General features: G+C 45.9%; 1 protein-coding gene across 1 annotated transcript; it reads right to left on the reverse strand.

Moving 5' to 3' along the window:
- Positions 1–5,322: 5,322 nt before the first annotated feature.
- ASB4 (ankyrin repeat and SOCS box containing 4) lies at positions 5,323–23,343 on the reverse strand. Its single transcript, XM_077271627.1, has 5 exons — positions 23,154–23,343; positions 20,318–20,617; positions 18,391–18,881; positions 16,095–16,208; positions 5,323–5,786 (listed from the first exon to the last, which is right to left on the reverse strand). Exons 1-5 carry the CDS (start codon positions 23,341–23,343, stop codon positions 5,598–5,600), a joined length of 1,284 nt encoding a protein of 427 aa, XP_077127742.1. The 3' UTR covers positions 5,323–5,597.
- Positions 23,344–24,317: the final 974 nt, after the last annotated feature.

Consider the following 24,317-nt stretch of genomic DNA (forward strand, 5'->3'; position numbering starts at 1 on the left):
CCTTACAATAATGCCCCCTGAGTGTCCCCTTACAATGCTGATCCTTGTGTTCCCCTTACAATATTGCCTCCTGAGTGCCCCCTTACAATACTTATCCCTGAGTGCCCCTTACAATAATGTCCTCTGAGTGCCCCCTTATAATAATGTCCCCTGAGTGACCCCTTACAATAATGCCCCCTGAGTGCCCCCTTACAATAATGCCCCCTGAGTTTCACCTTACAGTGCTGATCCTTGCATTCCCCCTTACAATAATGCCCCTTACAATAATGTCCCCTTACAATAATGCCGCCTGAGTGTCCCCTTAAAATAATGCCCCCTTACAATTCTGATCCCCGAGTGTCCCTTTACAATAATGCCCCCTGAGCGTCCCCTTACAATAATGCCCCCTGAGTGCCCCCTTACAACAATGTCCTCTGAGTGCCCCCTTACACTACTGATCCGAGTGTCCCCTTACAATAATGCCCCCCTGAGTGTCCCCTTACAATAATGCCCCCTGAGTGCCCCCTTACAATAATGCCCCCTTTATTGTCGTTTATAGAATTTTTCATGCCAGGTGTCTGCAGAGGATTAATCCTGGCAGAGAGGGGGACGTAGAGGCACCGGGGCATCACTCGGATATATTAGATCTTCACATGTAATTACCATAATCTTGTAACACTGTCCCAAGTTTTTTTTTTTACAAAACTTTGACTTGTCCCAGAAAGTTCATTGTCACTAGTTTCTGGGGGTTCTATCTAAATAATTTTTTTTCCTGGTCCTCTTAAGTCTATTTTTTTCATTATCTAATGCTGTTTAAAAGAAACAAAATAATAAAAAATTATAGCAAAAAAAGATTGAGAGTTGAAGATCCCTTGTAATAGTCTTGTGTATCAATATTTCACAGATACTCCTAAACACCTAGAACTTAATTGACCCATGACAAGGCTGGCGATAGTCTCAGATTTTATGAGAAAAAGAAATTACCCAGTAACCTCGGCTGGCATCTTATGCCTTGATGCGGTAAGACACTCGGTTTTATCCAGTATTATATTTGTCTCTTGTTTTCCTAATATCTTTTAAAAAAAACCTTGCAAATTGCCTCTTCTGAGAAAAAGAGGACTTAAACTCTACAGCGCCACCTATTGGAAGTAGCGATCCTACAAGGTGGCGCTGTAGAGTTTAAGTCCTCTTTTTCTCAGAAGAGGCAATTTGCATATTTAAATTCCTAGAGGAGCATTGTACGGCAAATAAGCCTCCTTACCTTGACAAGCCAGAGATGGTATGTCACTCTCCATAAGGAGAAACGATACCCCAAAAAAAACCTTGAAATTTTAAGGTTAAAAGTTTTCCAACTCAAATGAGGCACCGAAAAGTCATCTAGGACTATATCGCCCTCTAGTGGTGAAAATGAAGAACACATTTTGGATTTCTTAAAGATTTTTAATTGGATAAACTTTTGTAGCTGCAGATTTTATTTTTTAAAGGTTACTTTGAATAGCAAAATGTGTGTTCTGTGGCTCCTGTCCTGTCACACATGGATAAATCTGCACCAGTTTGGTGATGCTTGGCATCTCCACTGTCCAGATGATCTATGTACAGTTGTGCTCAAAAGTGTACATATCCTGGCAGCATTTTTGCTTTCTTGGCTTTATGAATGATTACACCAAATCTTTTTCTCCACTCATGGTTAGTGGTTGAGTGAAGCCATTTATTGTCATACTACTGTGATTCTCTTTATATCATATTGACAACCCAAAACATCCAAATGACCCCGATGGAAAGTTCACAGACCCCATTTCTTAATACCCTGTATTTCCCCTTCTAACATCAAAGACAGCTTGAAGTCTTTTGTGGTAATTGTGGATGAGGTTCTTTATTTTCTCAGATGGTAAAGCTGCCCACTCTTCTTGGCAAAAAGCCTCCAGATCCTGTAAATTCCTGGGCTGTCTAGCATGAACTGCTCTCTTGAGATCTCACCAGTGTGGCTCAATGATATTGAGGTCAGGAGACTGAGATGGCCACTCCGGAACCTTCACTTTGTTCTGCTGTAGCCAATGACAGGTCGATTTGGCCTTGGGTTTTTGATCGTTGTCATGTTGGAGCGTCTAAGTACGTCCGGGCTGATGAGTGCAAATTTGCCTCCAGTATTTGCTGATAATATGCTGCATTCATCTTTCCTTCAACTTTGACCAAGTTTCCTGTGCCTTTGTAGCTCACATATCCCCAAAACATCAGTGATCCACCTCCGTGCTTTACAGTAGGAATGGTGTTCCTTTCATCATAGGCCTTGTTGACCTCTCTCCAAATGTAACGTTCATGGTTGTGGCCAAAAAGTTACATTTTGTTCTCATCACTCCAATTACCTTGTTCCAGAAGTTTTGAGGCTTGTCTCTGTGCTGGTTTGCGTATTGTAGGCGAGATACTTTGTGGCATTTGCGCAGTAATGGCTTTCTTTTGGCAACTCGACCATGCAGCCCATTTTTCTTCAAGTGCCTCCTTATTGTGCATCTTGAAACAGCCACACCGCTAGTTTTTAGAGAGTCCAGTATTTCAGCTGATGTTATTTGTGAGTTTTTCTTTGCATCCTGAACGATTTTCCTGGCAGTTGTGGATGACATTTTTGTTGGTCTACCTGACCGTGGTTTTGTTTTTTACAGAGCCCCTGATTTTCCATTTGTTAATCACAGTTTGAACACTGCTGACCGGCATTATCAACTCCTTGGATATCTTTTTGTATCCCTTTCCTGTTTTATACAGTTCAACTATCTTTTCCCATAGATCCTTTTGCTTTCCCCATGACTCACAATCCAGAAATGTCAGTGGCTGTATGAAAGATGCAAGAGTCTGTCTGGATCCCAGAAACTCACCCAGCTTTTATACACACACTGATTACAAGCAAACAGGTCACAGGTGAGGATGTTACCTTTAGTAGTCATTCACACCCATTTGTGTCTTCTGTGCATGTTATCAGGCCAAAATCACCAGGGTATGTGAACTTTTGATCAGGGTCATTTGGATGTTTTGTGTTGTCATTATGATTTAAAAAGAGAAAACACTGTAGTTTGACAAGTTTGACAATAAATGGCTTCACCCAACCTCTAACCATGAGTGGAGAAAAAGTTTTGGTGTTATCATTCATATTCTCTGAAGAAAGGCCAAGAAAGCAAAAATTCTGCAGGGGTATGTAAACTTTTGAGCACAACTGTACATGTACTGCTTAGCTGCTTAATAATCTGGAAGCTAATCCCCACTTCCATCATTAAACTAACCCTTCAAGAAATGTATGCAAAAATAATTACACCTCTATTTCATTATCCTGGATAGAAACGCTAGTCACCTGCCTAAACAGAAAGCCACAACGTGCACAAAACTACATAGATTTGAACAGAAGTATTTTTGTGCTTATAGCTTTGATCACAATATTACAGTATATGTATGATGTACTTATCTGTGCAATATCTGAATCAGCTATTCTGCTGGTGCAGTCACCGTGTACATACATTACATTACTGATCCTGAGTTACATCCTGTATTATACTCCAGAGCTGCACTCATTATTCTGCTGGTGCAGTCACTGTGAACATACATTACATTACTGATCCTGAGTTACATCCTGTATTATACCCCAGAGCTGCACTCACTATTCTGCAGGTGCAGTCACTGTGTACATACATTACATTACTGATCCTGAGTTACATCCTGTATTATACTCCAGAGCTGCACTCACTGTTCTGCTGGTGCAGTCACTGTGTACATACATTACATTACTGATCCTGAGTTACATCCTGCATTATACTCCAGAGCTGCACTCACTATTCTGCTGGTGCAGTCACTGTGCACATACATTACTGGTCCTGAGTTACATCCTGTATTATACTCCAGAGCTGCACTCACTATTCTGCTGGTGCAGTCACTGTGTACATACATTACTGATCCTGAGTTACATCCTGTATTATACCCCAGAGCTGCCCTCACTATTCTGCTGGTGCAGTCACTGTGTACATACTTTACATTACTGATCCTGGGTTACATCCTGTATTATACCCCAGAGCTGCACTCACTATTCTGCTGGTGCAGTCACTGTGTACATACATTACATTACTGATCCTGAGTTACATCCTGTATTATACTCCAGAGCTGCACTCACTATTCTGCTGGTGCAGTCACTGTGTACATACATTACATTACTGATCCTGAGTTACATCCTGTATTATACTCCAGAGCTGCACTCACTATTCTGCTGGTGCAGTCACTGTGTACATATATTACATTACTGATCCTGAGTTACATCCTGTATTATACTCCAGAGCTGCACTCACTATTCTGCTGGTGCAGTCACTGTGTACATACATTACATTACTGATCCTGAGTTACCTCCTGTATTATACCCCAGAGCTGCACTCACTATTCTGCTGGTGCAGTGACTGTGTGCATACATTACATTACTGATCCTAAGTTACATCCTGTATTATACCCCAGAGCTGCACTCACTATTCTGCTGGTGCAGTCACTGTGTACATACATTACATTACTGATCCTGAGTTACATCCTGTATTATACCCCAGAGCTGCACTCACTGTTCTGCTGGTGCAGTCACTGTGTACATACATTACATTACTGATCCTGGGTTACATCCTGTATTATACCCCAGAGCTGCACTCACTATTCTGCTGGTGCAGTCACTGTGTACATACATTACATTACTGATCCTGAGTTACATCCTGTATTATACCCCAGAGCTGCACTCACTATTCTGCTGGTGCAGTCACTGTGTACATACATTACATTACTGATCCTGAGTTACATCCTGTATTATACTCCAGAGCTGCACTCACTATTCTGCTGGTGCAGTCACTGTGTACATACATTACATTACTGATCCTGAGTTACATCCTGTATTATACCCCAGAGCTGCACTCACTATTCTGCTGGTGCAGTCACTGTGTACATACATTACATTACTGATCCTGAGTTACCTCCTGTATTATACCCCAGAGCTGCACTCACTATTCTGCTGGTGCAGTCACTGTGTACATACATTACATTACTGATCCTGAGTTACATCCTGTATTATACCCCAGAGCTGCACTCACTATTCTGCTGGTGCAGTCACTGTGTACATACATTACATTACTGATCCTGAGCTACATCCTGTATTATACTCCAGAGCTGCACCAGCAGAATAGTGAGGGCAGCTCTGGAGTATAATACAGGATGTAAGGCATGGCTTTGTGGTGTTTTTACAAGTCAAATGATATATCACAGGGGTTTATAGGTAGCAGATTGTGCACTATTATAGCCCTATATAATATATACACATATAGACGATATATTACTCCTTGCACCAGGCTCCGCTGTGATATAAGGTGCCGTCCAGGTGTCGCAGTTAGAGCTGCCATCATCAGTATTTGCCATGCGCAGTTGTACAATGTAATACTGATTCTAAACTACTACTAGTCTAATCTGACACCCTGGAGGTGCTGGATGCTGGATTATCCCATCACTGCACATAGTTGTCAGTCTGTTAATTTGCTGACAGTCTGCGGCTCATTTTCCCATAAGAAACTCTGTTACTTAAAACGCAAAGCAACATTTACCACTTTGAGCACTTCAAGAAGTTAATAGATCTTTCCCTGCGGCTCGAGCAGGAGATATTTCTTCAGGGTGGTCGGCAGAGGCAGCTGAGGGATGACGTGATGGCACTTCTTCCGTAAGAAGGCACGGATGGCGCACCGGGCCAGGTGCATGAGTGTCCTCGGGGAGTTACAGCAAACCTCAAAGAGGGATTCATAGAACGTGTGATGTCTCTGGAAAACACAAGAGTCAGGAGAGTACGGAGCAGAGAACAATGCAAAACGGAACTGTAAGGATGTACCTGGCACCGCAACACGACTGGTACCGGAGACAGCAGGCGCAAATTGTCCTGTGCCCCGCCTGATCTGATTATTTTACGCTCTGCGATCCATGGTCCAAACACAAATTATGTGCAAAGTGGCAAAGTGCAAAAGCAACAGCAAGTCTAATTTGCGTAGTGGACAATCGCTCAAGCAGCAATTCCACAATGTAATGTTTCAATTTACTGACATCCAGCAGAGTGTCACTTCCTATACAGTACTGAGCAGAGTGCCCTCTCGTATACAGCACTGAGCAGAGTGCCACCTCTCATATACAGCACTGAGCAGAGTGCCCTCTCATATACAGCACTGAGCAGAGTGTCCTCTCATATACAGCACTGAGCAGAGTGCCCTCTCATATACAGCACTGAGCAGAGTGCCACCTCTCATATACAGCACTGAGCAGAGTGCCACCTCTCAAATACAGCACTGAGCAGAGTGTCCTCTCATATACAGTACTGAGCAGAGTGCCCTCTTATATACAGCACTGAGCAGAGTGTCCTCTCATATACAGCACTGAGCAGAGTGCCCTCTCATATACAGCACTGAGCAGAGTGCCACCTCTCATATACAGCACTGAGCAGAGTGCCACCTCTCATATACAGCACTGAGCAGAGTGTCCTCTCATATACAGTACTGAGCAGAGTGCCCTCTCATATACAGTACTGAGCAGAGTGCCCTCTCATATACAGCACTGAGCAGAGTGCCCTCTCATATACAGTACTGAGCAGAGTGCCCTCTCATATACAGTACTGAGCAGAGTGCCCTCTTATATACAGTACTGAGCAGAGTGCCCTCTCATATACAGTACTGAGCAGAGTGCCCTCTCATATACAGCACGGAGCAGAGTGCCCTCTCATATACAGCACTGAGCAGAGTGCCCTCTCATATACAGTACTGAGCAGAGTGTCCTCTCATATACAGCACTGAGCAGAGTGCCCTCTCATATACAGCACTGAGCAGAGTGCCCTCTCATATACAGCACTGAGCAGAGTGCCCTCTCATATACAGCACTGAGCAGAGTGCCCTCTCATATACAGTACTGAGCAGAGTGCCCTCTCATATACAGTACTGAGCAGAGTGCCCTCTCATATACAGTACTGAGCAGAGTGCCCTCTCATATACAGCACTGAGCAGAGTGCCCTCTCATATACAGTACTGAGCAGAGTGCCCTCTCATATACAGCACTGAGCAGAGTGCCCTCTCATATACAGCACTGAGCAGAGTGCCCTCTCATATACAGCACTGAGCAGAGTGCCCTCTCATATACAGCACTGAGCAGAGTGCCCTCTCATATACAGCACTGAGCAGAGTGCCCTCTCATATACAGCACTGAGCAGAGTGCCCTCTCATATACAGCACTGAGCAGAGTGCCCTCTTATATACAGCACTGAGCAGAGTGCCCTCTCATATACAGCACTGAGCAGAGTGCCCTCTCATATACAGCACTGAGCAGAGTGCCCTCTCATATACAGCACTGAGCAGAGTGCCACCTCTCATATACAGCACTGAGCAGAGTGCCCTCATATACAGTACTGAGCAGAGTGCCCTCTCATATACAGTACTGAGCAGAGTGCCCTCTCATATACAGTACTGAGCAGAGTGCCCTCTCATATACATTACTGAGCAGAGTGCCCTCTCATATACAGCACTGAGCAGAGTGCCATCTCATATACAGCACTGAGCAGAGTGCCACCTCTCATATACAGTACTGAGCAGAGTGCCCTCTCATATACAGCACTGAGCAGAGTGCCCTCTCATATACAGCACTGAGCAGAGTGTCCTCTCATATACAGTACTGAGCAGAGTGCCCTCTCATATACAGCACTGAGCAGAGTGCCCTCTCATATACAGTACTGAGCAGAGTGCCACCTCTCATATACAGCACTGAGCAGAGTGCCCTCTCATATACAGCACTGAGCAGAATGCCTTCTTATATACAGCACTGAGCAGAGTGTCCTCTCATATACAGCACTGAGCAGAGTGTCCTCTCATATACAGCACTGAGCAGAGTGCCCTCTCATATACAGCACTGAGCAGAGTGTCCTCTCATATACAGTACTGAGCAGAGTGCCCTCTCATATACAGCACTGAGCAGAGTGCCCTCTCATATACAGTACTGAGCAGAGTGCCACCTCTCATATACAGCACTGAGCAGAGTGCCCTCTCATATACAGCACTGAGCAGAATGCCTTCTTATATACAGCACTGAGCAGAGTGCCCTCTCATATACAGCACTGAGCAGAGTGCTGTTATGACCTGGTGGTTAAGAGGCCACACTGATATGACCTGGTGGCTAAAACGCAACATGGGACGAGCTCTGAGGAGGTGGTATCTCTACTGACCGCAGTCCCTAATCCTAACAACAACACTAGTAATAGCCGTGGGATGTTCCTGACTCTCCCTAGACACCTCTTCACAGCCTAAGAACTAACTACCCCTAAAGAAGGAAATAGAAAGCTATCTTGCCTCAGAGAAAACCCCAAAAGGAAAGATAGCCCCCCACAAATATTGGCTGTGAGTGAAGAGGGAAATGACGTACACAGAAATGAAATCAGATATCAGCAAAGGAGGCCAATACTAAACTTGATAGACAGAGAGAAAAGGATACTGTGCGGTTAGTATTAAAAACTACAAAATCCACGCAGAGTTTACAAAAATAAACTCCACACCGACTCACGGTGTGGAGGGGCAAATCTGCTTTCCCAGAGCTTCCAGCTAGCCTGAATATCACATAGTGACAAGCTGGACAAAAAGAGAAATATTTGCAGAGCAATAGAGTACAAACAAATGGACAAACAAGCAAACAAGGACTAGCAAAAACTTATCTTTTGCTGACAAGGACAGGCCATATGAGAAATCCAAGGAGAGAACCAAATCCAAGCCAAGGACATTGACAGCTGGCATGAACTAAAGCCCAGAGCAGGTTTAAATAACAAACCCAGGCAAGGCGATCAGTGAAGGCAGCTGCCACAGCTACCCAAAGAAGCAGCAGTTCCACTCGAAACCACCAGAGAGAGCCCAAGGGCAGAACTCACAAAAATACCATTAGCAACCACAGGAGGGAGCTCCAGAACGGAATTCACAACAGAGTGCCCTCTCATATACAGTACTGAGCAGAGTGCCCTCTCATATACAGCACTGAGCAGAGTGCCCTCTCATATACAGCACTGAGCAGAGTGCCCTCTCATATACAGTACTAAGCAGAGTGCCCTCTCATATACAGTACTGAGCAGAGTGCCCTCTCATATACAGCACTGAGCAGAGTGCCCTCTCATATACAGCACTGAGCAGAGTGCCCTCTCATATACAGTACTAAGCAGAGTGCCCTCTCATATACAGCACTGAGCAGAGTGCCCTCTCATATACAGCACTGAGCAGAGTGCCCTCTCATATACAGTACTGAGCAGAGTGCCCTCTCATATACAGCACTGAGCAGAGTGCCCTCTTATATACAGCACTGAGCAGAGTGCCCTCTCATATACAGTACTGAGCAGAGTGCCCTCTCATATACAGCACTGAGCAGAGTGCCCTCTTATATACAGTACTGAGCAGAGTGCCCTCTCATATACAGTACTGAGCAGAGTGCCCTCTCATATACAGTACTGAGCAGAGTGCCCTCTCATATACAGCACTGAGCAGAGTGCCCTCTCATATACAGCACTGAGCAGAGTGCCCTCTCATATACAGTACTAAGCAGAGTGCCCTCTCATATACAGCACTGAGCAGAGTGCCCTCTCATATACAGCACTGAGCAGAGTGCCCTCTCATATACAGTACTGAGCAGAGTGCCCTCTCATATACAGTACTGAGCAGCGTGCCCTCTCATATATAGTACTGAGCAGAGTGCCCTCTCATATACAGTACTGAGCAGAGTGCCCTCTCATATACAGCACTGAGCAGAGTGCCCTCTCATATACAGCACTGAGCAGAGTGCCCTCTCATATACAGTACTGAGCAGAGTGCCCTCTCATATACAGCACTGAGCAGAGTGCCCTCTCATATACAGCACTGAGCAGAGTGCCCTCTCATATACAGTACTGAGCAGAGTGCCCTCTCATATACAGTACTAAGCAGAGTGCCCTCTCATATACAGCACTGAGCAGAGTGCCCTCTCATATACAGTACTGAGCAGAGTGCCCTCTCATATACAGTACTAAGCAGAGTGCCCTCTCATATACAGTACTGAGCAGAGTGCCCTCTCATATACAGCACTGAGCAGAGTGCCCTCTCATATACAGCACTGAGCAGAGTGCCCTCTCATATACAGTACTAAGCAGAGTGCCCTCTCATATACAGCACTGAGCAGAGTGCCCTCTCATATACAGCACTGAGCAGAGTGCCCTCTCATATACAGCACTGAGCAGAGTGCCCTCTCATATACAGCACTGAGCAGAGTGCCCTCTCATATACAGTACTGAGCAGAGTGCCCTCTCATATACAGCACTGAGCAGAGTGCCCTCTCATATACAGTACTAAGCAGAGTGCCCTCTCATATACAGCACTGAGCAGAGTGCCCTCTCATATACAGCACTGAGCAGAGTGCCCTCTCATATACAGTACTGAGCAGAGTGCCCTCTCATATACAGCACTGAGCAGAGTGCCCTCTTATATACAGTACTGAGCAGAGTGCCCTCTCATATACAGTACTGAGCAGAGTGCCCTCTCATATACAGTACTAAGCAGAGTGCCCTCTCATATACAGCACTGAGCAGAGTGCCCTCTCATATACAGCACTGAGCAGAGTGCCCTCTCATATACAGTACTAAGCAGAGTGCCCTCTCATATACAGCACTGAGCAGAGTGCCCTCTCATATACAGCACTGAGCAGAGTGCCCTCTCATATACAGTACTGAGCAGAGTGCCCTCTCATATACAGCACTGAGCAGAGTGCCCTCTCATATACAGCACTGAGCAGAGTGCCCTCTCATATACAGCACTGAGCAGAGTGCCCTCTCATATACAGCACTGAGCAGAGTGCCCTCTCATATACAGCACTGAGCAGAGTGCCCTCTCATATACAGCACTGAGCAGAGTGCCCTCTCATATACAGTACTGAGCAGAGTGCCCTCTCATATACAGCACTGAGCAGAGTGCCCTCTCATATACAGTACTGAGCAGAGTGCCCTCTCATATACAGCACTGAGCAGAGTGCCCTCTCATATACAGTACTGAGCAGAGTGCCCTCTCATATACAGTACTGAGCAGAGTGCCCTCTCATATACAGTACTGAGCAGAGTGCCCTCTCATATACAGCACTGAGCAGAGTGTCCTCTCATATACAGCACTGAGCAGAGTGCCCTCTCATATACAGCACTGAGCAGAGTGTCCTCTCATATACAGCACTGAGCAGAGTGCCCTCTCATATACAGCACTGAGCAGAGTGCCCTCTCATATACAGTACTGAGCAGAGTGCCCTCTCATATACAGCACTGAGCAGAGTGCCCTCTCATATACAGTACTGAGCAGAGTGCCCTCTCATATACAGTACTGAGCAGAGTGCCCTCTCATATACAGTACTGAGCAGAGTGCCCTCTCATATACAGCACTGAGCAGAGTGCCCTCTCATATACAGTACTGAGCAGAGTGCCCTCTCATATACAGCACTGAGCAGAGTGTCCTCTCATATACAGCACTGAGCAGAGTGCCCTCTCATATACAGCACTGAGCAGAGTGCCCTCTCATATACAGTACTGAGCAGAGTGCCCTCTCATATACAGTACTGAGCAGAGTGCCCTCTCATATACAGCACTGAGCAGAGTGCCCTCTCATATACAGTACTGAGCAGAGTGCCCTCTCATATACAGCACTGAGCAGAGTGCCCTCTCATATACAGTACTGAGCAGAGTGCCCTCTCATATACAGTACTGAGCAGAGTGCCCTCTCATATACAGCACTGAGCAGAGTGTCCTCTCATATACAGTACTGAGCAGAGTGCCCTCTCATATACAGCACTGAGCAGAGTGTCCTCTCATATACAGCACTGAGCAGAGTGCCCTCTCATATACAGCACTGAGCAGAGTGCCCTCTCATATACAGTACTGAGCAGAGTGCCCTCTCATATACAGTACTGAGCAGAGTGCCCTCTCATATACAGTACTGAGCAGAGTGCCCTCTCATATACAGCACTGAGCAGAGTGCCCTCTCATATACAGTACTGAGCAGAGTGCCCTCTCATATACAGTACTGAGCAGAGTGCCCTCTCATATACAGTACTGAGCAGAGTGCCCTCTCATATACAGTACTGAGCAGAGTGCCCTCTCATATACAGTACTGAGCAGAGTGCCCTCTCATATACAGCACTGAGCAGAGTGCCCTCTCATATACAGTACTGAGCAGAGTGCCCTCTCATATACAGCACTGAGCAGAGTGTCCTCTCATATACAGCACTGAGCAGAGTGCCCTCTCATATACAGCACTGAGCAGAGTGCCCTCTCATATACAGCACTGAGCAGAGTGCCCTCTCATATACAGTACTGAGCAGAGTGCCCTCTCATATACAGTACTGAGTAGAGTGCCCTCTCATATACAGTACTGAGCAGAGTGCCCTCTCATATACAGCATTGAGCAGAGTGCCCTCTCATATACAGTACTGAGCAGAGTGCCCTCTCATATACAGCACTGAGCAGAGTGCCCTCTCATATACAGCACTGAGCAGAGTGCCCTCTCATATACAGCACTGAGCAGAGTGCCCTCTCATATACAGCACTGAGCAGAGTGCCCTCTCATATACAGTACTGAGCAGAGTGCCCTCTCATATACAGCACTGAGCAGAGTGCCCTCTCATATACAGCACTGAGCAGAGTGCCCTCTCATATACAGCACTGAGCAGAGTGCCCTCTCATATACAGCACTGAGCAGAGTGCCCTCTCATATACAGCACTGAGCAGAGTGCCCTCTCATATACAGCACTGAGCAGAGTGCCCTCTCATATACAGCACTGAGCAGAGTGCCCTCTCATATACAGCACTGAGCAGAGTGCCCTCTCATATACAGCACTGAGCAGAGTGCCCTCTCATATACAGCACTGAGCAGAGTGCCCTCTCATATACAGTACTGAGCAGAGTGTCCTCTCATATACAGCACTGAGCAGAGTGCCCTCTCATATACAGCACTGAGCAGAGTGTCCTCTCATATACAGCACTGAGCAGAGTGCCCTCTCATATACAGCACTGAGCAGAGTGTCCTCTCATATACAGCACTGAGCTGAGTGCCCTCTCATATACAGTACTGAGCAGAGTGCCCTCTCATATACAGTACTGAGCAGAGTGTCCTCTCATATACAGCACTGAGCAGAGTGCCCTCTCATATACAGCACTGAGCAGAGTGTCCTCTCATATACAGCACTGAGCAGAGTGCCCTCTCATATACAGCACTGAGCAGAGTGTCCTCTCATATACAGCACTGAGCAGAGTGCCCTCTCATATACAGCACTGAGCAGAGTGCCCTCTCATATACAGCACTGAGCAGAGTGTCCTCTCATATACAGTACTGAGCAGAGTGTCCTCTCATATACAGCACTGAGCAGAGTGTCCTCTCATATACAGTACTGAGCAGAGTGCCCTCTCATATACAGCACTGAGCAGAGTGCCCTCTCATATACAGCACTGAGCAGAGTGTCCTCTCATATACAGCACTGAGCAGAGTGCCCTCTCATATACAGCACTGAGCAGAGTGCCCTCTCATATACAGCACTGAGCAGAGTGCCCTCTCATATACAGCACTGAGCAGAGTGCCCTCTCATATACAGCACTGAGCAGAGTGCCCTCTCATATACAGCACTGAGCAGAGTGCCCTCTCATATACAGCACTGAGCAGAGTGCCCTCTCATATACAGCACTGAGCAGAGTGCCCTCTCATATACAGTACTGAGCAGAGTGTCCTCTCATATACAGCACTGAGCAGAGTGTCCTCTCATATACAGCACTGAGCAGAGTGTCCTCTCATATACAGCACTGAGCAGAGTGCCCTCTCATATACAGCACTGAGCAGAGTGTCCTCTCATATACAGCACTGAGCAGAGTGCCCTCTCATATACAGCACTGAGCAGAGTGTCCTCTCATATACAGCACTGAGCAGAGTGCCCTCTCATATACAGCACTGAGCAGAGTGTCCTCTCATATACAGCACTGAGCTGAGTGCCCTCTCATATACAGTACTGAGCAGAGTGCCCTCTCATATACAGTACTGAGCAGTGTCCTCTCATATACAGCACTGAGCAGAGTGCCCTCTCATATACAGCACTGAGCAGAGTGTCCTCTCATATACAGCACTGAGCAGAGTGCCCTCTCATATACAGCACTGAGCAGAGTGTCCTCTCATATACAGCACTGAGCTGAGTGCCCTCTCATATACAGCACTGAGCAGAGTGCCCTCTCATATACAGCACTGAGCAGAGTGTCCTCTCATATACAGTACTGAGCAGAGTGTCCTCTCATATACAGCACTGAGCAGAGTGTCCTCTCATATACAGTACTGAGCAGAGTGCCCTCTCATATACAGCACTGAGCAGAGTGCCCTCTCATATACAGCACTGAGCAGAGTGTCCTCTCATATACAGCACTGAGCAGAGTGCCCTCTCATATACAGCACTGAGCAGAGTGCCCTCTCATATACAGCACTGAGCAGAGTGCCCTCTCATATACAGCACTGAGCAGAGTGCCCTCTCATATACAGCACTGAGCAGAGTGCCCTCTCATATACAGCACTGAGCAGAGTGCCCTCTCATATACAGCACTGAGCAGAGTGCCCTCTCATATACAGCACTGAGCAGAGTGCCCTCTCATATACAGTACTGAGCAGAGTGTCCTCTCATATACAGCACTGAGCAGAGTGCCCTCTCATATACAGCACTGAGCAGAGTGTCCTCTCATATACAGCACTGAGCAGAGTGCCCTCTCATATACAGCACTGAGCAGAGTGTCCTCTCATATACAGTACTGAGCAGAGTGCCCTCTCATATACAGTACTGAGCAGAGTGTCCTCTCATATACAGCACTGAGCAGAGTGCCCTCTCATATACAGTACTGAGCAGAGTGCCCTCTCATATACAGTACTGAGCAGAGTGTCCTCTCATATACAGCACTGAGCAGAGTGCCCTCTCATATACAGCACTGAGCAGAGTGTCCTCTCATATACAGCACTGAGCTGAGTGCCCTCTGATATACAGCACTGAGCTGAGTGCCCTCTCATATACAGCACTGAGCAGAGTGTCCTCTCATATACAGTACTGAGCAGAGTGCCCTCTCATATACAGCACTGAGCAGAGTGTCCTCTCATATACAGCACTGAGCAGAGTGCCCTCTCATATACAGTACTGAGCAGAGTGCCCTCTCATATACAGCACTGAGCAGAGTGTCCTCTCATATACAGCACTGAGCAGAGTGCCCTCTCATATACAGCACTGAGCAGAGTGCCCTCTCATATACAGCACTGAGCAGAGTGCCCTCTCATATACAGTACCAGCGGAGTGACCACACATACTAAGTGCCATCTAAGTAGTCACCACCCCTAGAGGCATATAATACCAGCAGAGTGCTCTTTTATACACAGTACCAGCAGAGTGCCCTCTCACATACAGTACCAGCAGAGAGCCCTCTCACATACAGTACCAGCAGAGTGCCCTCTCACATACAGTACCAGCAGAGTGCCCTCTCACATACAGTACCAGCAGAGTGCCCTCTCACATACAGTACCAGCAGTGACTTCACATACTCTGTGTCATTTAAGCAGTCACCACTAGAGGGAGTTCTCTGCATAGAAATACTAGCTGTTTAAATGTATTTTGTAAAGTGCTCCCCCTTGTGGACTGTTATCATATAACCTCTATGTCTTTGTGGCAGGACACAATATTTGTGCACCAACTTTAAAATGCTGGAAAAGCAAACCATTAGCTGCAATATAAAGGGGTATTCCTATTCTAAAGGGGCTTTCCTTGATATTATGAAGTCTGGCTGACAGCAGGCACCGCAGTCACACACCATACATGCCAGCATCACCTTTGAGGCCAGTGATTAGCTGCAGCGGTCCTATAAATGATGTATGGCATGTAGCCGACTGCAGGACCAGTGGGGTCTCCTTTAAGTTCAAAGTACAAAATATCCTAATTTTTTTCCATACTGTAATGAATTAGACAATGTGTTAATAAACTGGGAACAGTCCCTCCCATCATCCGCTCCTGTCCTCGGCATCTGTCATCCCATGCGGCATTGTTCCTGTTACCTCCAGGTCGTCTTCAGGAATGGCGTTACTCCATCTGTCTGTGGCATTTATGTGCTCGTAGGCATTGACCATGACTTCCACGGCTCTCGGGTACGAGTGACATTCCTGTAAGACCTGAAGAATTACATTATGTCAGTTAGATGGAAAAGTACAAAAAAATACACAATAAGTAGTCTCTAGAGTGGTCCCTCATAAACAATGCCAGTAGAGTGCCCCCTCATAAATAATACCAGTAGAGTGCCCCCTCATAAATAATGCCAGATGAGTACACCCTCCTACACAGTGCCAGCAGAGTGTCCTGCCATAATCAGTGCCAGCAGCGTCCCCTCAGAAACAGTGCCAACATAATGCCCCCTGATTTACAGTACCAGGTAAGTGCCCCCTCATATACAGTGCCAGCAGACTGCCCCCTCATACACTACCACTAGCTTGACCTTTTGATAAACTGCCAAGAAAGTGCCCAGTCAAAAAACTCCAGCAGAATGCCCCCTCATATACCACCAGTGTGACCTTTTTATAAACCATGACAGCAGACAGCCCCCTTACACAACAGCAAGCTACCACCCTAAAACAGATCCAGAAGAGTGCCTTCTTGATAAACCTCCCATGCACCAGCAGAGTACCCCCTCATACACCAGCAGAGTACCCCCTCATGCACCAGCAGAGTACCCCCTCATACACCAGCAGAGTACCCCCTCATGCACCAGCAGAGTACCCCCTCATGCACCAGCAGAGTACCCCCTCATACACCAGCAGAGTACCCCCTCATACACCAGCAGAGTACCCCCTCATACACCAGCAGAGTACCCCCTCATGCACCAGCAGAGTACCCTCTCATATACCAGCAATGTGCACCCTCATATACCAGCAGAGTAACCCCTCATACAGTACCCCTCAAACAGCAGCAGAGTACCCCCTCATACAGAAGCAGAGTACCCCTCATACAGAAGCAGAGTACCCCCTTATACAGCAGCAGAGTACCCCTCATACACCAGCAGAGTATCCCCTTATACAGCAGCACAGTACCCCTCATACAGCAGCAGAGTACACCCATACACCAGCAGAGTACCCCCTCATACAGCAGCAGAGTACCCCCATACACCAGCAGAGTACCCCCTCATACAGCAGCAGAGTACCCACTCATACACCAGCACAGTACCCCCTCATACAGCAACAGAGTACCCCCTCATACAGCAGCAGAGTACCCCCATACACCAGCAGAGTACCCCCTCATACAGCAGCAGAGTACCCACTCATACACCAGCACAGTACCCCCTCATACAGCAACAGAGTACCCCCTCATACAGCAGCAGAGTACCCCCATACACCAGCAGAGTACCCCCTCATACAGCAGCAGAGTACCCCCATACACCAGCAGAGTACCCCCTCATACAGCAGCAGAGTACCCACTCATACAAAAGCACAGTACCCCTCATACAGCAGCAGAGTTCCCCCTCATACAGCAGCAGAGTTCCCCCTCATACACCAGCAGAGTACCCCTCATACAGCCGCAGAGTACTCCTCATACAGCAGCTGAGTAAAGAGGGTCTCCTCATACAGTGCCAGCTGAATACCCAGTTACTATCCATGTCAGCAGTGCTCCTCCTGTGGCCCCTGATAAACACTTAGGCTTCTTTCACACTAGCGTCGTACTCGGCACGTCGCAGAACGTCAGCCCGACTTACCGACGCTAGCTGTGGAAGCGCCGCAACACGGGGGCAGCGGATGCTGTTTTTCCATGCATCCGCTGCCCCATTGTGAGGTGCGGGGAGGTGGGGGTGGAGTTCCGGCCGCGCATGTGTGGTCGGAAATGGCGGTCCGTCGGCTGCAAAAAACGTTACATGTAACGTTTTTTGCAGCCGACGGTCCGCCACAACACGACGCAACCGTCACACGACGGTTGCGACGTGTGGCAAAGCGTCGCAATGCGACGCAAATGCAAATCAATGGTGAAAAAACGCATCCTGCAAGCACTTTTGCAGGATGCGTTTTTTCAACCAAACGACGCATAGCGACGTGCAGTGCACGACGCTAGTGTGAAAGTAGCCTAATATGTAATTCCCTAATAAACATCACCACTATTGACCCCTCACTAACTGTCAGCAGTGTGCCCCCTGTTTACCTTGACAGCAATGTACCAGATAGACCCCGCCATTACTATGTCCCTGGTCGTTCGCGCAGATTTTCATCCATTCGAAGGAATCAATGAATGTTTCCATTCACTAACAGCAAGCAGAGTGTAGACCAAATGATGATAAAAGAAGATAAAAACCTATAAAAGTGTCCGATCACTCGCCTTATGGAACTGTGGTGGGTATATCCGCGCCGCTCCATGGTTGAGCAGTAGCTGGTAGCAGATTTCTGGCTGAGCCGCGGCGCGGACAGATGTGACTTTTAGGACATACTGCTGGGGGCCACAACCATTAACGTCCATAAAGGTGGCATGGGCGCCCGCCTCCAGCAACATGTGCATTAGGATGTGGTCGCAGTTCCATGCCGCCTTGTGGAGTGGCGCCTTGCGGTCTATGTCTCTGGTGTTGACGTCGGCGTTGAAGTCCAGCAGCATCCTGCAGATGAGGTGGTGAATGCTGCTGTATTTCTGCTCCTTGATATTTAACGCCCAGTAGGCGGCGGTAGAGAGCGGGGTCTCCAAGATTGAGTTAAAGCTGTCCACGATCGCCCCGTGGTTCACGTAGAAAGCGATAAGTTCTGGCATCCCGATCCGGGCCGCCGTGTGCAGAGGCGTCTCCAGGGCGTTATCGTCACTCTGCAGGTTCACATCCGCCCCTAAAATACAACCACGAAAAAAAAACAATTCATTGCGCCAAATTCATAATTTGTGGAGGTTTTTTTCAAGTCACTTTTCTTTTTTACCTTATGGTATTTGTTGACATTTTGTGCGCCAAATTCTTCAAAACGTCACACGCGGTTCAAGAATTTTGCAGAAATGTATTTATTTTTTGCTTTGACCTTCTTGCAACTGTTTTGTTGCATGCTCCGCTAAAATTTCACAAAATTTAAGCAAAAAAATTTGTACATACATAAACTTTATAAAAAAAATGTTGCAATTGATGAATCGGTCTAAAACATCTGGAAACCCCAAACCAGATTCAGATTTTCTTCCTTCCATAGTCTGCTTCTGTTGCAATAAGTTGTAATCTGCAGCTGCATCCCCCTCTTCCCCTCCTTCCTTGTCTTCAATTTACTATTTTACATCGGGTGCACTTTTTGGTAACTGCACTACTTCTGCCGGGAAAAACAGAAGTGGGAACATGCTCCTACTTATCCTGATAGGAAGTGGGGATCCTGTTGCTGTTACTAAGAGGAGAGAGGACCCTGCTGCTGCTGATACTAAGAGGGGAGAGGATCCTGCTGCTGATACTAAGAGGGGAAAGGATCCTGCTGATACTAAGAGGGGAGAGGATCCTGCTGCTGCTGACACTAAAAGAGGAGAGGATCCTGCTGCTGATACTAAGAGGAGAGAGGATCTTGCTGCTCCTGACACTAAGAGGGGAGAGGATCCTGCTGCTGATACTAAGAGGGGAGAGGATCCTGCTGCTGCTGAAACTAAGAGAGGAGAGGATACTGCTGCTGCTGATACTAAGAGGGGAGAGGATCCTGCTGCTGCTGACACTAAGAGGGGAGAGGATCCTGCTGCTGCTGACAGTAAGAGTGAACAGGATCCTGCTGTTGCTGGTACTAAGAGTGGACAGGATCATGCTTCTGCTGATACTAAGAGGGGAGAGGATCCTGCTGCTGCTGATACTAAGAGGGGAGAGGATCCTGCTGTTGACAGTAAGAGGGGAGAGGATACTGCTACTGTTTAGCCACAGAGTAGACAATCCTCTGTGAGCTAAACCCACCAGAAGCACAAAGCTCTCCCTCATCTCTCCTGTTTGGTACAATGTATCAGTGCATGTAACAGGCTGTGCAGCTCACAGAGCATTGTCTACACTGGATACAATTGTAACAAACCTTCATCTGCGAGAAGGATTTTTTTCAACCCCTGGATACAAAGAAAAATATCTTTATTCACTGGACAGAGAGTAGAGATCTGAAATATCTTATTAATTATTATTATTATTATTATTATTATTAATTATTAAATATGTATAATTAATTTGTAAAGTAATTTGAAAAGTTGCAGATCTCCTAATAAGCAGCAATTATTCTTCTTTACTTGGAAAGCTATTTAGAAAATTGTCCCAAAATGTGTCCCTTACCGCTCCAGACGAGCTCCTTGGCGCACCTGAGGGACTCCCTGGTTCTGCAGTAATGTAGCGGCGTATGACCACTGACCGAGAAAGGGTTGAGCTTGGCGCCATGGCCGATCAGGATCTTGACGCAATCCAGGTTGGCCACGACGCAGGCGACATGTAACGGGGTCTTTCCGTTCGGTTTGCTGTTGATGGAAGCGTTATGCTCCAGGAGAACCAGCAGGCTTTCCAGATGTCCCAGCATAACAGTAATGTGCAGTCCCGTCGCCCATGAAGAGGCCAACTTAAAACTTGGCAACCAGTGACCTAAGGTATAAAGAAGACTATTAGTATCTGCTTTGGGGAAAGAAAAGATGTACTTTTCCAAAAATATCTCCACACTTGTCCATAGCCTGTAGCTATCTGTATTAGTGAAACTGAGCTGCAATACCATCTATGACCATCGACAATGATGGTGCTGTTTTTTTTTTAATAAATTTGCAAATCCTTTCAGAATTCACAATTGTTGAGCATCTTAGATAAGATGGAAGATAGATTTTTTATGGTTTCAGTTTAGTGACTACATTATACTGCCAACAATTGGACCCAACATACATCCCTCTAATACACTGATCTGCAGAACTTCTGCTCATAAAGGGCAAAAATATACAGTATATCAAGAAATTACTGTATATCAAGCACTAATAGAATACCGCAATTGTGCTGATTGCTATTGGAAACAGTCTACACACCCCTGATAAAATACCAAGTAAAAAAAATCCTTCCAAGAAGAATCATTTCAGAACTTTTTCCACCCTTAGTGTCGCCCATAATTGGTACAACTCAATTTAAATAAAACAGAAATAATTTTGAAGAGGAAAATAAAAATAATAAAACTAAAATAATGTAGTTGCATAAGTGTGAACACCCTAATTGGGGATGTGGTTGGGTACAGAATAAGACAATCACATTTATAAATACATTACATAGTCGTCAGTGCACGGTCGCCATCATATACAGTTATGCTCAAAAGTTTACATACCCCATCAGAATTTTTGCTTTCTTGGCCTTTCTTCAGAGAATATGAATGATAACACCAAAACTTTTTCTCCACTCATGGTCAGTGGTTGGGTCAAACTAATGTGTTTTCTCTTTTTAAATCATCTACAGATGGAGTATTTACAATGTATAAAGGATGAACACCTGCGCTAAGGAGAGAGGACTCCGTTTTGGGAGTCGGGTATCAATATACTGACACTTGTTCCACCTTATTCAATAGCCGCACTTGTGTTATTATGTGCTGCTTGCAAAAATTCAGCTATCAATACTAAATACTCTAGTGTAGAAAAACAATTCAATGTATGCATTCATAAACGTATTGGTTTTGTAGGTGATGGTGTCTCATTATTTCAAGACACCATCACCTACAAAACCAGTAAGTTTATGAATGCATACATTGAATTGTTTTTTAGCCTAAAGGAACATTAAAGGAGCTGCGGGGATTTCTGGTGAGTCTTGGTTGTGTACTGCATGTGACAAAAATCTACGGTATTCTTCATATATCCAGCCTGTCGCAAGATGGAAGCAAAAAACATCCATGCACAGCAATGTTTTGTCAAAATCTCCATGAAGTCTGCCAAAATCAAGTGAGAAAACATGTTATGTCTGATCAGACCAAAGTTGAAGGGGTTTTTTTTTACCATAAATTCCTAAAGACAGCGCATCACCAAAAGAACACCATACCCACAGTGAGGCATGGTGGAGGCAGCATTGTGCTTTGAGGTTGAAACTGGGGCTTTAGTCAAAGTGTAGGGAATTATGAAAATTTGGAAATATCAGTCAATTTTGCATAAAACCTTCAGGCCTCGGCTACATAGCTGAAGATGAATTTCAATTTTCACATTTCAGCACAACACCGACCCAAATCACCAAAAGAACGACTTCCCCAGAAAAAGAGCAAAGTTTTGGAATGAATCCAAGTGATAGTCTGTAGGAAGATGTAGGTAAAATTAGGAAGACACAGGAGATGCCCCCACATTCTGACAGCTGTGGAGCTACTGCAGGGAGGAGCGGGCATAGAAGGCCAATTCTAGATGTGATGCGCTGATAAACTCTGACCCAAAAAAGACTGAATGCAGTCATAAATTCAAAGGGGACTTCAATAAAGTATGAGTATAAGGGTATGCAGATTTATGGAACCAAATTATTATAGTTCTTTATTTTTGTTTTTCCACTCGAAAAGATTTCCGTTTATGTTTCAATTGAAATGTACAGATTAAGAGTGACATTACAAGTGGAAAAAGTTTTGAAATGTTTCTTCTCGGTGGGATTTTTTTTACATTACAAAAGCTTGGCATTTCTAAAGGAGTGCGTAGACTTTTTATTTCTACTTTAAATGCACAGTGACTCCACCAGTAGAATAGTGAGTGCAGCTCTGGGGTATAAAACATACATGATCTTTGTTTTTAAAGAAATCCTATGATCTACTTTTGCCTGTGTTGATCATGTTTCTCTTGACTTTACTTGAAGTATCAGGTGATGAAACTTTAGGCAGTGATCCAGGTGGAATTGCATTGGGAATGTCCTGTGTGATGTAATACATCATACATCTGCTGAGTCATCCATAGTACAGGTACCCCAGGGGCATAGCTACACCAGGACCCCTCTGCTACATAAGAAGACCCCAGTATTTTACATGGCACACGGTAGTTGGGAGTCTCTGATGCAGATTTTGCATTGGACCCCAGCAGCAACCAGTTACACCTCAGTATACCCCTTACCTATAAAGCCATTAGACCCATCTGCCATGATTTCGACTTTGACATCTACTTCACTCATGATGCGCTTTTTGCTGATTTTCTACCTGATTTGTAGGAAGCCAGGACCAAGCCTTCATCATCCACCTCAAACACGGTGTCCACATCTATCTTCCCCTCGCTCAGTATATTCTCCACTGTCACATAGTCATTGGCCTGGAGAGCGTGGAGAAACGTCTCCTTCAGCAGCTGGTTTTCTAAGGTGCGGGTACATCTCCGGCCGGGCTCTGCATCCATGTCTGCTGTCCTCTGTGTGATTGTCAGTAAACATGTCCTCTACCTAGGAGAAGCTAAAGTCACAGACATGGCCCGGCTTCAGTAACTCTATCACCCGGCCATGGCCGCCCAGACTATTTATACACTGCGACTTGTAAACTTTGGAGGAACTAATTTTAGATGACACTGAACGTCTTCAGATCATTCTTCAGGACCCATGATGGCTTTCTCAGGTGGGCCTGTAAGCCATGGGCCAGCATAGAGTCTGTAGGCCATATTGTGCTGGACGTGACGTAAATATCCTGGGCCACAATGCAAAATCTGTAATAGGCCCACCGCTGCTATGTGGCAGTTATCTAAAACCCGTGGCCTCTTATGGGGCTGAGGAGACTTTTGGCCACCAAGTCATACACCATCTATAACTACACCTCTGGTACTGCGTATATAAGCAGGATACACTGTGTCCAGATAAATACTGAAGTGCCCATAGTTATGATAGGTGATTTCCTGTGTCATTTTCAATTTTCTTTTAGGGTGCATCTTTTATTATTTTTCAGCTTATAATATGGGAACTTTAATTTATATGAAAATGAAAAATACAGTAAGCAGAATTTGCAAAATAAATACGGTAAATAAAATTGTGCTATTATTTACCATATATACGTTCTCCAAGAACGTCGTCACATAATTCAAACGGTAAATTATCATAGTCATGTGTCAGAATGGGCCCCAGCCTGAAGAAACACAGCTCCTCAGACCTGCGTCTCAACTGACAGAGCAGCTGTATTGTAAGCACGCGTACCTCCGTGAGGAAATAAATCTTCTCTTTGGCTGACTCCACACGGAGGACTGAGGCTGGTGAAAAATCCTTTGTGCCCTGTCAGCCAAGGAGAAGATTTATTTATTTTCATGGCACAGCTCATCTACGGCACCTCATGACACAGCACCTCTGAGTTGAGACACAGGTTTCAGGAGAAGAGTTTATACAGATTGCA

Source organism: Ranitomeya variabilis, chromosome 6 (genome assembly GCF_051348905.1).
Source record: "Ranitomeya variabilis isolate aRanVar5 chromosome 6, aRanVar5.hap1, whole genome shotgun sequence".
Lineage (NCBI taxonomy): Eukaryota > Metazoa > Chordata > Amphibia > Anura > Dendrobatidae > Ranitomeya > Ranitomeya variabilis.